The sequence below is a fragment of the Anomaloglossus baeobatrachus genome, chromosome 4 (assembly GCF_048569485.1).
Source record: "Anomaloglossus baeobatrachus isolate aAnoBae1 chromosome 4, aAnoBae1.hap1, whole genome shotgun sequence".
NCBI lineage: Eukaryota > Metazoa > Chordata > Amphibia > Anura > Aromobatidae > Anomaloglossus > Anomaloglossus baeobatrachus.
The window spans coordinates 633,991,884-634,008,239 of NC_134356.1; the positions used below are offsets into that span (position 1 = coordinate 633,991,884).

At 46.9% G+C, this 16,356-nt stretch overlaps 1 protein-coding gene across 2 annotated transcripts in view; it reads left to right on the forward strand.

The window, feature by feature from the left end:
* The window catches only part of LOC142304219 (uncharacterized), a 53,882-nt gene that overhangs the window by 6,109 nt on the left and 31,417 nt on the right, over positions 1–16,356 (forward strand). Inside the window, exons 1-2 of one of the 2 annotated variants that reach the window (XM_075346403.1) lie at positions 10,834–10,866; positions 14,492–15,159. In XM_075346403.1, coding sequence (XP_075202518.1) covers positions 14,511–15,159 — 649 coding nt within the window. In that variant the 5' untranslated portion in view covers positions 10,834–10,866; positions 14,492–14,510. Of the gene's footprint in view, positions 1–10,833; positions 10,867–14,491; positions 15,160–16,356 lie in introns of those variants that run through there. The other variant, XM_075346402.1, reaches the window with a different exon arrangement.

Here is a 16,356-nt window from a genome sequence, read left to right on the forward strand (position 1 = left end):
ACCGAAATCATATTAACTGACACGTAAGCTGTCCTATGCTAACAATGTCCTTCATTGCCTATAGTAACCAATCAGAGTTCCTTTACCTGTAATAAAATAGAAGCATAGCTGTGATTGGTTGCTGTATGCCACCTGGGTAAATGTCAAAACAGCCAATATATTACCTCAAACATGCAAACAGTTTGTGTCTCTTTCTTTCTGTGTGTCTCTTTCTTTCTGTGTGTCTTTCTTTCTGTGTCTCTTTCTTTCTGTGTGTCTCTTTCTTTCTGTGTGTCTCTTTCTGTGTGTCTCTTTCTTTCTGTGTCTCTTTCTTTCTGTGTCTCTTTCTTTCTGTGTGTCTCTTTCTTTCTGTGTGTCTTTCTTTCTGTGTGTCTTTCTTTCTGTGTGTCTCTTTCTTTCTGTGTGTCTCTTTCTTTCTGTGTGTCTCTTTCTTTCTGTGTGTCTCTTTCTTTCTGTGTGTCTCTTTCTTTATGTGTGTCTTTCTTTATGTGTGTCTTTCTTTATGTGTGTCTTTCTTTCTGTGTGTCTTTCTTTCTGTGTGTCTTTCTTTCTGTGTGTCTTTCTTTCTGTGTGTCTTTCTTTCTGTGTGTGTCTTTCTTTCTGTGTGTGTCTTTCTTTCTGTGTGTGTCTTTCTTTCTGTGTGTGTCTTTCTTTCTGTGTGTGTCTTTCTTTCTGTGTGTGTCTTTCTTTCTGTGTGTGTGCATCTTTCTGTGAGTGGGTCTTTCTGTGTCCCTTTCTCTGTCCATAATCGGAGTTTCTGATGATAGATCCATTCCCTGCTCCATTGACTTTATTGTAAGCAGGTTTTTGGTGAATAACTGTAAAGCGCGAGGTTAAATTTCCCCCTCAAAACATAGTCTATGATGTTTCCTGAGTCAAATGAGGTGGCTGTGCAAAATTTTGAGATGGTGTTGATGTTGCGTATTACTTTTAGCTGACACACATATGCATACAATATATATATATTTTAAAATACCGCAGCCTAGATCTCAATGAATTAAATATTCCAGTTAAAATCTTTATTCATGACATAGTGGAATGTGTTAAGAGCAATAAAACATAAATATGATCAATCAAAATTAATATCCCATGGAGGTTTGGATTTGGAATGATTAGTCAAAAATCCAAGTGGAAAATCAAATTACAGGTTGATCCAACTTCAGTGGAAATGCCTCAAGGCTCCGCAGTGTGTGTGGCCTCCCTGTGCCTGAATGACTTCCCTGCAACACCTGGGCATGCTCATGATGAGGAGGCAGATGTTCTCATGAGGGATCGCCTCCCAGACCTGGAGTAAAGCATCAGTCAACTCTTGGACAGTCTGCGCTGCAACGTGTTGTTGGTGGATGGAATAAGACATGATGTCCCAGATGTGCTCGATTGAATTCAGGTCTGGGGAGTTCGCGAGCCAGTCCATAGCATCTATGTCTTCATCATGCGTGAACTGCTGACACACTTGAGCCACATGAGGCCTAGCATTGTCATGTTTCAGAAGGAAACCAGGGCCCACTGCACCTGCATATGGTCTCACAAGGGGTTTGAGTATCGCATCCCATTACCTAATGGCAGTCAGGGTGTGGCGCCCCTGACCTGGTCAGGCACCACTGAGTACTGCACCCATGCTGGGGGCAGTACAATACATGTAATCCAGAAGGCTGACCGAGGTGTGATTACACAGGCGCATAGTAATCAGGTCTCACACATCTACCTTTGGGAGGGAGGACCCCTGGGGAATCCAGGAGGGGGCGTGGCCTCCATGTCCACTCAAGGGGTGTGGTAGAGAGCCTGGTTGCTAGGTTTCGTAGGCAAGAACAGGAGAGGAGGAAGTAGTGAGCGGAGTTAGTGAGTGCAGCTCAGGGAGAGCAGACGTGAGGAGCAGACCCTGGAGTCTGTCACAGGCTGACAGCGTACGCGCAGTGACTACCGACGGGGGAGATCGGTCACCTGGTGCCACCCGAAATCCACCCAAGGCTAGAGAGAGCAACGGAGTGGCAGAGTAAGGGGACTGCCAGGGAGGTACCAGGCCCGCAAGGGTAACAGGTCCCAGTGCAGAGATAGATTCACCTTTCTTCTGCCAAACCTGCCGGTGGGGGCACTTCAGACCCACACCATACCACCACAGAGTCCGGAGCCACGTAGTAAAGAGTGGGCCCATAGCTCACAGGAGGCAAGCAGCCGGAGTGACCTGGTCTAGGCTATAAGCAAACGGGCCAAAACGAGGGGAGAACAGGCAGCAGCAACTTCCCTGGGCGACCCCCGTAGGGACTTCAAGTCGGGGTCACCACAAAAAAACCCACACAGGGCTAAGGAAGGCGAGTTGGTAGTCACCCTCATCAGCCAGCCGGAAGGATGCCTGGTTCATCCCAGCTACTCCCGGGTTACTCACTCTGCCACCTAATGTGAGTAAAACCCCTGAAAGACTGCCTGGACTGTGTTTGACTCATTCTGCGCCTTGTGGTTCCACACACACAGGGCCCTGGGGCTTGCCTCACTCTCGGGAGGCCACTACAACTGACTGCACCCACCATCAGCCTCAGGCACCCCTTAATCTGCAGTGGCGGTCACCCTGACTGCAATACCGAGAGTGGCGTCACGAAAATCCTAAAAGAAGGTTCCCTACCTGTGACCAGACTGTTCCATCCACGTGGAGTCCCTGAAGGTAATGTACCGACACAACACCTGTGGGGCTTCACATCGGTACCTCTGGCTAGCACATGGAGGGCTGTGCTGCCTTCCAAAGAATTGTCTTCCCACACCATTACTGACACACTGCCAAACTGGTCATGCTGGAGGACGTTGCAGGCAGCAGACCGTTCTTCACGGCATCTCCAGACTCAAATGCGCTCCGTGTGAACCTCCTGATCTGTGAAGCGTACAGGGCGCCAATGTCAAATCTGCCAATCTTGGTGTTCTCTGGCAAACGCCAATAGCTCTGCACGGTGTTGGGCTGTAAGCACAACACCCACTTGTGAACGTCGGGCCCTCATACCACCCTCCATGGAGTCTGTTTCCGACAGTTTGAGCAGACGCATACATATTAATTGCCTGCTGGAGATCATTCTGCAGGGCTCTGGCACTGATTCTGCTGTTCTTCCTTTCACAAAGGAGGAGGTAGTGGTCCTGCTGCTGGGTTGTTAGCCTCCTACGGCCCCCTCCATGTGTCCTGATTTACTGGCATGTCTCCTGGTATCTGCTCCATGCTCTGGACCAGGGTTCCCCAACTCCAGTCCTCGAGGGCCGCCAACAGTGCATGTTTTCAGGATTTCCTTAGCATTGCAAGGGTGTTGGAATCATCAACTGTGCAGGTGATTAAATTATCACATGTGCAATGCTAAGGAAATCCTGAAAACATGCACTGTTGGCGGCCCTCGAGGACTGGAATTGGGGACCCATGCTCTGGACACTGTGCTGACAGACACAGCTAACCTTTCTTGCCACAGCTCGGATTGATGTGCCATCCTGGATGAGTTGCATTACTTGAGCAATTTCAAAATTTCACACACAACTCCAAAAATGGGCCGTAAAAAATTGTTGGCACCCTCAACTTAATATTTGGTTGCATAACCTTTAGAATAAATATCTGTAATCAATCGCTTCCTATAACTGTCCACAAGCTTCTTGGTCCTCTCACCTGGAATTTTGGACTCTTCTTTTGCAATCTGCTGCAGGTCTCTTATATTTGAAGGCGTCTTCTCTTCTCCCTACAGCAATTTTAACATCTCTCCACAGGTGTTGATGGGATTTAGATCCGGATTCATCGCTGCCACTACAGATCTCTCCAGTACTTTGTTTCCATCCATTTCTGGGGGCTTCTTGATGTATGTTTGGGGTCATTGTCCTGATAGAAGACCCTTGACCTAGGACATAAACCCAACTTTCTGACACTGGGTACTACGTTGCAACCCAAAATCCTTTGGTAATTTTCAGATTTCATGATGCCTTGCACACAGTCAAGACACAAAATGTCAGAAGCTGTAAAACGACCCCAAAACATCTTTGCGTCTCCATCATATTTGACTGTGGGTACTGTGATCTTTTCTTTGTAGGCCTCAAACCGTTTTCTGTAAACAGTAGAATGATGTGCATTACTAAAACGTTCTGTCTTGGTTTTGGTTGTACACAAGACTCTTTCCCAGGAGGATTTTGGCTAAAGGCCGCTTTACACGCTGCGATATCTGTACCGATATCGCTAGCGTGGGTACCCGCCCCCATCTGTTGTGCGACACGGGCAAATCGCTGCCCGTGTCGAACAACATCGCCCAGACCTGTCACACATACTTACCTGCCCGGCGACGTCGCTGTGACCGGCGAACCGCCTCCTTTCTAAGGGGGCGGTTCGTTTAGCGTCACAGCGACGTCACTGAACTGCCGCCCAATAGAAGCGGAGTGGCGCAGATGAGCGGGGCGTAACATCCCACCAACGAGGAACAACTTCGTTACTGCTGTAGTAACGATAATTGAGAATGGACCCCCATGTCACCGACGATGCAAAATCGCTCATAGGTGTCACACGCAACGGCATCGCTAATGCGGCCGGATGTGCGTCACGAATTCCGTGACCCCAACGACTTCGCAATAGCGATGTCGTTGCGTGTAAAGCCCCCTTAAGTCGTGTACATTTTGACAAACTGCAATCTAGCTTTTATATGTCTCTTTGTCAGTAGGGGGTTCTCCTGGGTCTCCTCCCATAGAGTTTAATTTCATTCAAATGTAGACAGATGCACCCAGAGCATGCAGGCAACATGACTTACTTTGGAACTTTATTGGGGCTGCTTATCCAACATCCGGACAACCCGGCGTTACAATCTTTCATCAATTTTTCTCTGCTGTGCTTGTCTAGGGACATTAGCTTCAGTGCTATGGATTGTAAACTTGATTATGGTGCGCACTGTGAACAAAGGAACATCAAGTTCTCTGGAGATGGACTTGTAACCTTGATATTCTTGATATTTTTCAACAATTTTTGTTGAAGTCCTCAGACAGTTCTCTTCTCTTCTTTCTGTTCTCCATGGCACACACAATGCAAAGATTGAGTCAACTTCTCCCCTCTTTATCTGGCTTCACGTGTGATTTCCATATTACCCACATCTGTAACTTGCCACTATTGAGTTTGAATGAGCGTCACATAATTGAAACAAAGTTCTTTACCTACATCTTTGAAAAGGTGGTAATAATTTTAGCCTGCCCATTTTTGGAATTTTGTGTGAAAATGTCAAATTTGCCCCTCCCCCTATTGTTCCAATACACACAAAGGAAATTAACATATGTTTGACAAATCATGTGTAATTGCAACATTTTTTTTGGGAGACATTCTTTATTTTCTGAAATCATTTCAAGGGTGCCACCGCTTTCGGCCATGACTGTGTGTGTGTGTGTGTGTGTGTGTGTAAAATATAACTAAATTTGCCCCACTGTGTATGTATAAGTATTTGATACACTGCCGCACGTTTTCCCACGTACAAAGAGTGGGGACGTCTGTCATTTTTATCGTAGGTACACTTCAAGTGTGACAGACAGAATCCAAAAAAAATCCCAAAAATCACAATGCATGACTTTTAAATAATTAATTTGCATGAAATAAGTATTTGAAACAATAGAAAAACAGAACTTAATATTTGGTAGAGAAACCTTTGTTTGCAATTAGAGGTTAGACGTTTCCTGTAGATCTTCACCAGGTTTGCACATAATGCATAATCCTCTCACCGTTGGTCCCTCAAGGTTCAGTCCTTGGCCCTCTTCTTTTCTCCCTCTACACTGCCCCATTTGAACACACCATCAGTAAATTTGGCTTTCAGTACCATCTTTATGCTGGTGACACACAGCTATACACCTCATCCCCTGACCTCACCCCCGCTGTACTACGGAACACCAGTGACTGTCTGTCCGCAGTTCCCAAAATCATGTCTACTCTCTATCTGAAACTTACCGGTAATCTTTCCAAAACTGAACTACTTCTTCTCCCTCCGTCTTCCAACCTTCCTAAACCTGACCTCTCCCTCTCTGTATGTGGCACCATGATAACTCCTAGGCAGTAGGCCCGCTGTCTGGGTGTTATACTTGACACCGATCTGTCCTTCACCTCCTACATACAATCTCTTGCCCGCTCCTGCCGCTTGCACCTCAAGAACATCTATATAATCCACCCCTTTCTCACCATGGAAACTACAAAAACCCTCACCGTGGCCCTGATCCACTCCCACCTTGACTACTGTAACTTTGTATTAATTGGTCTCCCCCTAACTAGACTTTCCTCTACAGTCCATCCTTAATGCAGCAGCCAGGGTCACCTATCTGGCTAACCGCTACTCGGATGCCTCTGCTCTGTGCCAGTCATTGCACTGGCTGTCCATATATCACAGGATCTAATTCAAATTGCTAGTTCTCACCCACAAAGCTCTCCACAGTGCGGCACCCCCCTACATTTCTCATCTTTGTTTATCACCCTACCCGTTCTCTACGCTCTGCAAACGTCGATAGACTAACATCCACACTAATCTGAACCTCGCACTCCTGGATCCTTCAGACTTCTCCTGAGCTGCACCAATCCTCTAGAATGCTCTACCCCAAGAAGCTGGGGCGAATCACAACTTACTCAGCATCAGACGCGCCCTAAAAACACATCTTTTTAGGGTGGCCTATCGAACTCACTAGCTGAATTAAGTTCACATAGTCCCTCCACGACTTCTCAGAACATAACTCCCCGTCAAACTCCACTGCACCCAAAGCATCTCAAAGATTGACTGACTGGTATCCCCCATTTCTTTGAGATGGCTGGATTGTCATTGAAAATAAGCACTTGTACCCCCCCCACCCCCCTCATTGTAGATTGTAAGCTCTCACGAGCAGGGTTGGGTTTTTTTTGCTTTAATTATTGTATTTTCTATAACTGTTTTATATATGAACCTCTCAATTGTAAAAGCGCTGCAGAATATGTTGGTGCAATATAATGCAGCAAGGATTTTTGCCCACTCCTCCATACAGATCTTTCAGGTTTCGGGGCTGTCACTGAGAAACATAGAGTTCCAGCTGCCTCCAAAGATTTTCAATTGGGTTCAGGTCTGGAGACAGGCTAGGCCACTCCAGGACCTTGAAATCCTTTTTACGGAGCCACTCCATAGTTGCCCTGGCTGTGTGTTTTGAGTCATTGTCATACTAAAATTTCCAGCTACGACCCATCATCAATGCTCTTATTGAGGAAAGGAGGTTGTTGGCCAAAATGTCGAGATATATGACCTCATTCATCTTCCCTTCAATACGGTGCAGTCGTTCTGTATCCTTTGCAGAAAAGCTCCCCCAAATTATGATGGTTCCACCCCATTTTTTTCACGGTTGGAAGAGTGTTCATGAGGTTTTACTAATCCTTCTTCTTCCTCCAAACACAGTGGCTGGTGTTGATATCAAAAAGTTCTCTTCTGGTCTCATCTGACCACATGACCTTCTCCCATGCCTCCTCTGTATCATCTAGATGGTGGGTCATCTAGATGGTCAGTAGCGAACTTCAAACGGGCCTGAACATGTGCTGGCATGAACAGGGGGACCATGACTGTGTAACATACAACTACTGGTAATCTTTGAGACCCAGCTTTCTTCAGGTAATTGACCAGGTGCTCCTGTGTCCTGTGTAGGTCTGGGCTTATTCCCTGACCTTTCTCAGAGTCATGCTTACCTCACAAGCCAAGACTTTGCATGGAGCTCCAGACCGAGTAAGATTGACAGTTGTCTTGTGTGTCTTCCATTTTCCAATAATTGTGGCAACAGTTGTTACCTTCTCACCAAGCTGCTTGCCTATTGTCCTGTAGCTCATCCCAGCCTTGTGCAAATCTACAGTTTTGTTTCTAGTGTCCTTAGACAGCTCTGTGGTCTTGGCCATGGTGGAGCAGTTGGAGTGTGATTGTGTGGACAGGTGTCTTTTATACAGGTAACTAGTTCAAATAGATGCAATTAATACAGGTAATGAGTGCAGAGTAGGAGGGATTCAAAAAGAAATAAAAAGTATGTGAGAGCCAGAATTCTTTCTGGTTGGTAGGTGATCAAATACTTTTTTCATGCAATAAAATGCAAATTAATTACCATATTTTTCATTTTATAAGACACACCAGATTATAAGACCACATCAGTGGTGGTGAAGCGTGGGTCACAGGAGGCAGGCGCGGTGGTGGAGTAGGGCGGTGCTGTGTACGCTGTGAGGCACGACCATGCAGAAAAAGTCAGCGATGCAGGTGTCAAAGAAATGGCGCCCAGAGTCAACACATGCGCAGATTGAGCTTTCTGCTCAATGACCGCCGATATCTCGTCTTCGTAAGTGCCGCTTCCGGCCCATTGATCTCCCAGCTGTGGACTTAAAGAAAATGGCGCCCGGAGGTGGTGTGACGCCCTGGGCAAGCCAGGGGTCACAGGTCATCACACCACCACACCCTACATCCCAGTTAGGAACACCAAAGCTACCAAAATCCTTGTTGCCTTCCTCCAGGGGCTGATGTTCACACCAGGGGGTGGGCCAGGCGGTTGGCTCCGCCCACCGAGGAGTACACAGCCCTGGAGGCGGGAAGAACCAGGCAGATAGAAGTGGAAGTTCAGAGTAGAAGGAAGTGGTAGAGGAGCTAAGTGAAAGTGAAGTGGTAGTGGAGCAAAGAAGAAAAGGAACAAAAGGGAGCGTAGAAAGGCCTGAAGTGAGTCCAGCTAAGTGCAGAACAGGTCAGCAAGGTCAGCAACAGCGGTGATCGTCTGGAGGGGGACTGCTCGGAGGTTGCTGGAAGGACCACGGTCGAGTAGTGGCCCGGCGGTCTGGAGCAGTATACGAAGGACAGTCAGCACCAGGGCAGGGGCCTCTCGGACCCCGGCAAGGCTAGGAGTCGCCATAATTTGCCGAATCCGTCAGTGAAGGGGACGTCGATCACCCAACAACCAAGTCCCGATTGAAGACAACCGTCCAACCATTAGCGAGGAACACCGCCACCGCCAGGGCACCAGCTCCTCAGGGCCAGCGTCTGCGGGCAAAGTAGGGCTCCTCCGGCCCATATCCAAGCCGGGGAGCGGGTTACCGGTGGGAACCCATCGCTACCAACTTAGAAACATCAGGTGCAGGTCAGAGGGACATCACCGTTACCTACTGGGAGAGCAAGTGCAGCCGTCCGTGGGAACAGTCTTTCCAGCCGTGTGGTTTACCGTAAAACTGTGTCAACGTCTCAGGCTGAGTGAGTACCACAGTGCCGCAAGGCACGGCGCTGTCCCTGCGCTCACCAGGCCCTGCACCCTTCCACCCCATCACCGGGCCCCGGGATCACCAACCCCTACCCACGGAGGGGCAACACAACACCTGGCTGCTCCGCATCACCACTCCCGGGATCCCCATATTGAGCAGCGGTGGTGCTACAAATCACCACAACCGTGGGTGGCGTCACGGACAATCTCCCCAACAAATCCCCTTTTCACTCACGGGCGAGGAGTGCCGCTCGAGAACCCCCGGGATCCGGCCCACCGCTCGAGCCACCACTGAGCAGCAGCAGCCGGACTCGAGCAGAGGGGTGAGCGCGGTGCCGGCACCCTCCTCCCTGCCCGCGACAGTGGCGCATGCACAGATGAAATCTCGGCTCCTCACTCAGCAATTTATGGGCAAAATTGAAAAGGCCGGTGCGAGCAAAGCGACCTACAAACATGGGAATGGGTCCAAATTCCTACCAACTATTGTGAGAAGCTTGTGGAAGGAGATCCAAAACGTTTCACCCAAGTCACACCGTGTAAGGGCAATGACACCAAATATTAATGAAATGGAGGGAAACGTTTGACTTTGCAGAAAGTAATAAAAATGCCTTAAAATATTCTCTCTCTCATTCTTATGGCATTTGGCAAATATAAATAATTTTGGTTCCTAATTGACCTAAAACGGGAAAGGTTTATTTTGATTTCAGGTCAGATAGTGAGAAAAACCTGCAGATGTGTCTTTATGGACAGCGGAGGGAAACTTGTGTGTGTGTGTGTGTGTGTGTGTGTGTGTGTGTGTGTGTCCTCTAAAGGAATCCGCACCGTCACATTTACAATCATGAAATTTTGGGCAGCCACCTCATTTGACTCATGGAACGTCATAGACTATGTTTTGAGGGGAAGATTTGACCCCGCGATTTAGTTATGCTCCAAAAAACCTACTTACATTAAACTCACTGGAGCTGGGAACGGATTGGTTATTAAAGACTCCTATTATGGACCGAGGAAGAGACACACAGACAGACACATACATACACACATAGAGACGTGTGCACACACATAGCGACATACAGACACACACAAAAAGAGACACATACACAGATACTGTTTGCTTGTTTGACGTGATATATTGGCTGTTTTGATATTTACCATGGATATTTATCAGGTGGCCTATAGCAACCAATCACAGCTCTGCATCTATTTTGTGACAGGTCAAGGAGCTCTGATTGGTTGCTGTAGGCAACAAAGGACATTGTTAGTATAAGAAGCTTATTTGTCAGTTAATATGATTTCGGTGGTGACGCTTCGCCAACTCTGTAAGCCACATGACCTTACCTGTATACTAATTGTGTGGGGTTTTATATACTGTCAATTACAGGCCATAATGCCCCATACGAAAAGAAAGTTGATTGGACGATTGTCGTCAGGCGCTAAGAGAAAAGCCGCATTACGGCTCAATGAGCAACCTGAAGAAAGGGAAGCTAGGCTGGCAGCCATGAGAACAAGAGCTGCTTCCTCCAGGGCCACTGAAACCTCTCCACAGAGAGAAGCTAGGCTCGCAGACAAGAGAACCAGAACTGCTTCTTCAAGGGCCACTGAAATCTCTCGGCAGAGAGAACGACTTACCAGTATGAGAATCGGAATTGCTTCCACCAGGACACAGGAAAAGTTAGTTACTATCCCGGGCAATGCTGGGAAATACTGCCAATGTATATATACGTGTGTATGTATGTGTGTGTACATATATATATGTGTATGTATATATAATCTCTCACATGCATACAATCGGGAAAATAAGTATATGATCCAGTGCCTAATAAAGTATACAGTGGAACCTCGCTTAACGAGTAACCCACTTAATGAGTATTTCGCTTAACAAGCAAAGCTTTCTGTAAATTTGTAACCCGCTTTACGAGAAAGCTTTGCTGTACGAGCAAAATACTCACCGCACGCACTTCCGATTCCGGAAATCCACCGCGCTCTGACCCGCTCTTGCAGTCCACACAAACACACACAACACACACACATACAGTATTATGCTCACCTTACCTTCTGTTCCACCGCCGGCCTCATGGTTCTTGTAGTTCCCAGGTACATCGCGACGTCCTCGCGGCGAACTACAGGACCCAGGAGGCCGGTGATGCAACAGAAGGTAAGGGGAGCATAATATGTGTACCTTCAGTTCCTTCGCCGCTCTCCTGGGTCCTGTAGTTCGCCGCTCCAGGATGTGTATCGGCAGGCTGCGCGATGAGCTAGGAAGTTCCTGTCGCCGCTACTCAAAGGCAGCGCGTTGACCACTCAGAGTCAAGCGCCTCCTGCCCTTGACGTCAGCGCTCTGGGTGCGGAAGTTCCTCTCTCGTTGTCATGGTTACCCGATACACAGCCCGTACTGGTGAACAGCAAGTCCCAGGAGACCGGCGAAGGAAGGTAAGGTGAGCATAATACAGTGTGTGCGTGCGTGCTTGTGTGTGTTTGTGTGCGTTTTGTGCATGTGTGGAATGACACAATAGGGGACCAGGATGGGACATTTAATAAGTTGTGGAACGAATTGTCTGCATTGTAATGATTTCCTATGGGAAATCTTGCTTTGCTGAATGAGTAACTTGGTTAACAAGCACAGTCCCAGAACGGATTGTCCTCGTTAACCAAGGTTCCACTGTATGTATGTGTGTATGTATATATATATTTATATGTATGTGTGTGTGTAATGTATGACATTAAGACACCAAGGGGAAATGTTGTGGATTTATAGAGATCACAGGTTGGGTAGAGACATTACTGAGAGAAAGGTGGTGAATAAATGGAGACAAAGCATCTGGATTTATTCACTATCGACTATGAGCGCAACGTGCAGAAATCCCCACACTTCCATCCTTGGCTGCTGTCAGTGATGTTCTTAATGGTTGTCTGAGGAATTTTCTTGCTCACTGGATTGAATTGGGCAGCAAATTATCAAGATCCGCTGCTGGCAGCTTCTTTGCAATTACTGCCCAATGACGTCCCAGATGTGCTTGATGGGAGACATGTCCGGAGGCCCTGGTAGGTTTCTACATTGGAGAAATGGCCACACCACTGGCTCCACAACCAAATTTTATGTAACACCGAGCTGATAGTGTGTCTGGAATAAAGAGTAGAGGAGTCTGACTACCATTCATTGTGCCACCCCACAGCATAATCCTGGGAGAATAATCCGTATGACATTCTCTCTTCATGGTAGTATCCATGTAGTTGCCAGATGGAGACCAGAGGCTGGAATGGAGTTCTATTCTCTTTTGCGATTAGTCCTGCATTTGTGATATGTGGTTTGAGGCTACATGGTCAAATCCATGAGGAAGCCATCATGATAGAGCATCACACCGATCCTACCCACAGGGTTATGTTGTGGGATGACATTGTACAGTAGCTGGACTCTTCTGGTCTTCATTCCAGGTTCACTAACAGTTTGGTGTTACATTGAGTTGGTAGTAGAAACACACACACAGAAAGAGAAACACACATATACACACAGAGACACACACACACACAGAAAAAGATACACACAGAAAGAGAGACACACACACACACACACACACACACACGAGATACACAGACATTTCCTAAATGTCCCAGGCTGCATGTTGCTCATTCTGCTGTGAACAACCTGTGTAGCCTATATGTTTTAATGGCTTGCAGTGTCTCCCGACTTGTCTCCCATCTAGGACGTCGATAGTTAGCAGTTGCAAAAGTAGCTGCCAGCAGTGGATATTGATGATTTGCACAAGTGTATTCAGTGTGGCAGAAAATTACTCAACTATTCATAACCTAATTGATAGTAGCCAAGACGTTTAAGTGCAGAGGCTTCTGTAAGTGGGGCTTATACTCGAAGCTGAATAGATTGAGGTGTTTTGAAAATGTTGTTTCCATTTTTTCATTATTTGAATATCATTCGCATGTCCTGCGATTACCATAATTTCACAACTTTTTTTCTTCTAAGGCTATGTGCCCACGGGAGATTAAACCTGCGGATTTATCTGCGGAAAATCCGCGGATTTTCTGGATTTTCCAGATAAATCCACAGGTTTCAGCATGTACAGACACTCCCCATGTTATCCTATGGGACATGGGGAGTGCTGTGTCCATGCTGCGGTATGTGCGGCTGCGGAACATGCTGCGGATGTCCCGCAGCCACACGTAATTGCATGTCAATTATTTCTGTAGAATTACCCGCGAAAATCCCGGCCCTCCACTATGGAGATAGAGGCCGGGACTTCCGCAGGTAAGTCGCACGAATGTCCGCAGGTTTACCGCAGCTATTTCGCTGGAATCCCGCAGCTAAAAATAGCAGCGGATTCCAGCGAGCAGCTGCGGGAAATCTGTGGATATATCCGCAGGTACAAACTCCCGTGGGCACATCGCCTAAGTGTTACAATTTCAGCATTGAGGAGGGTATATACTGTATTTTTCGGTTTATAAGACGAAATGGATTGTAAGACGTATCCCAAATTTAGAGAAAAAAAGTGAAAAAAATGATGTCGTCTTATGGTGGTGGTGTCTACCGGGGAGGGGCAACAGCGGTGGTGGAGCGGGGTAACAGGAGGCAGGGGCGGTGGTGGAGCAGAGTGATGCTGCAGGTGTCCCAGATGCTGTCTCAGAAACTGTTGGCGGTGCAGGCTTCAAAGAAATGGCGCCTGGAGTTAACGGGTATGCAGATGGAGCTCTCAGCTCAAGATCTCATCTGCGCACTCACCGCCTTCAGCGGCCCATTGATCTCCCAGCAGCGGACTTAAGGAAAATGGTGCCTGAAGGGGGTGCGTGCACAGGTGAGATCTTAGCTTTTTAATCTGCACACCCGGCATCGGCTCAATGAGATGCGTACGTGCCACCTGTGGGCGCCATTTTCCTTAAGTCCGCTGCTGGGAGGTCACCGGGCCAGAGTTAGTGTGTGCACATATGAGATCTTGAGCCAAGAGCTCCATCTGCACACATGCCGACTCCGAGCGCCATTATTTGAAGCCCACACCACCCAAGCACAGCTGCCACAGCCCCAGCACAGCCGCCCAGCACAGCACCCACAGCCCCAGCACTGCCACCGCAGCTCAGCACCTGCAGAATTGCCCCTACCTAATACATCCCTTCACCACCACCTCCCGGTAAGCTACATTTGGATTATAAGACGCACCCCCTCATTTTCCTCCCAAATTTTTGGGAGGAAAAGTGCGTCTTATAATCCGAAAAATATAAGTTAAAATCAAATTATTTTTTTTTATTTTATTTTATTGATTTTTTTTTTTTTCTTTTTTCTTTTTATATCCAGATCGATTTTTCTCAGAATCATGCCTAGCTGTTTGGTAAACCAATGTAATAGCAAAACTGGAAGAAAAGGCCAGAGCGAGCAGATCATATTGCATCCCTTCCCTAAGGATATCGCAAGAATCACAGTGTGGCTGCAACAGACCGGTCAGATCTTTAAAGATTTAAACACTTTGGCCCAGAAGATCTTGGATGGGAACAAACAGAACAAATATCGTCTGTGCTCGCGACACTTCACCATGGATTCATATATTATTAATGTCAACCATCATGGAAAATCCTTGAGTTTTGATGCTGTACCATCAATTTTCCCAAATGTCAAAGAAGGAGAAAATATCATCGAAGAGAATTTGAAGAAAAAACGTGTGAGGAGGAAAAAGAAGCAAATAGATGCGGAAAAACAGGGACTCCAACGATCTTTGATAGTTGCGGCGGATGGAAGTTCTATCAAAAGAATAAAGGTGGAAGAAGACCTTCTTCAGGACTATCCCATGAGCTTCGCTAATGAGCGACTGTATGCTGAAGAAGAAACACTGGAGGATGTGGAACTGAGAAAAATTGGATTTTGCAATATTGAAACCCAGACAGATCACACACTGTCGAATTCTGGTCTTTATTTTAAAGAGAAGCAAGTGGTGGGATCTAATGTTCTGGACAGCCCGCATACATCCGGTGCGTATCTAATAATCTATATTTCTAAAGCGCCAACATATTCGGCAGCACTTTACAATTCAGAGGTTCATATAGAAACAAACATAAGTAACAGTTATAGAAGATAAATTAATACAAAAATAAAGACAACCCTGCTCGTAAGAGCTTACAATCTACAAGGGGGTGAGGTCGGGATGACACGAGATACAAGTTATTTACGACGACGGTCCAGCCATCTCCAAAAAATAGGGGGATAGATAATTATTGCATGAGCTGGTCATCTGACAATCTTTGTAATGCTTTGGGTACAGTGGAGTTTGAGGCACAATTAATTTTCTGAGATTAGGTAGGGTGATAGGCCGCCCTAAAAAGATGTGTTTTAAGGAGCGTCTGAAGCACTGCAAGTTGTGGATCTTCCTAGTTTCTTGGGGTAGAGCATTCCAGAGGATTGGTGCAGCTCGGGAGAAGTCTTGGAGCTGGAAGTGGGAGGTTCAGATTAGTGTGGATGTTAGTCAAAATTTTTTCGTGGAGCGTAGAGAACGGGTAGGGTGATACACAGATGACAGTGGAGATGTAGGGGGTGCTTCACTGTCGAGAGCTTTGTGGGTGAAAACAAGCAAGTTAAATTGGATCCTGTGATATATGGGCAGCCAGTGCAATGACTGGCACAGAACGAAAGCATTCGAGTAGCAGTTAGCCAGATAGGTGCTGCATTAAGGATGGACTGCAGAGGAGAGAGTCTAGTTAGGAGGAGGCCAATTAATAGAGAATTCACCGTGAAGGTTTTTGTTGTTTCCATGGTGAGAAAGTGGCGGATTCTAGAGATGTTCTTGAGGTGCAAGCAACAGGACCGGGTGAGAGATTGTATATAGGAGGTGAAGGAAAGATCGGTGTCAAGCATAACACCCAGACGAGCCTGAGGCCTAGGAGTTACCGTGGTGCCGCACACAGAGAGGGAGATGTCAGGTTTAGGGTAGTTAGTAGAGGGAGGGAGGAGAAGTTCAGTTTTGGAAAGGTTAAGTTTCATACATAGAACAGACATGTTATTTTATTGCGGACAGACAGTCACATGTATTCTGTAGTACAGCGGGGGTCAGGTCCAGGCATGAGTGTATAATTGTTTAACAGCATAAACATGATACTGGAAGCCAAATTTGCTGATGGTCTCTCCAATTGGGGCAGTGTAGAGGGGGGGGAAGAGGGTCAAGGACTGAACCT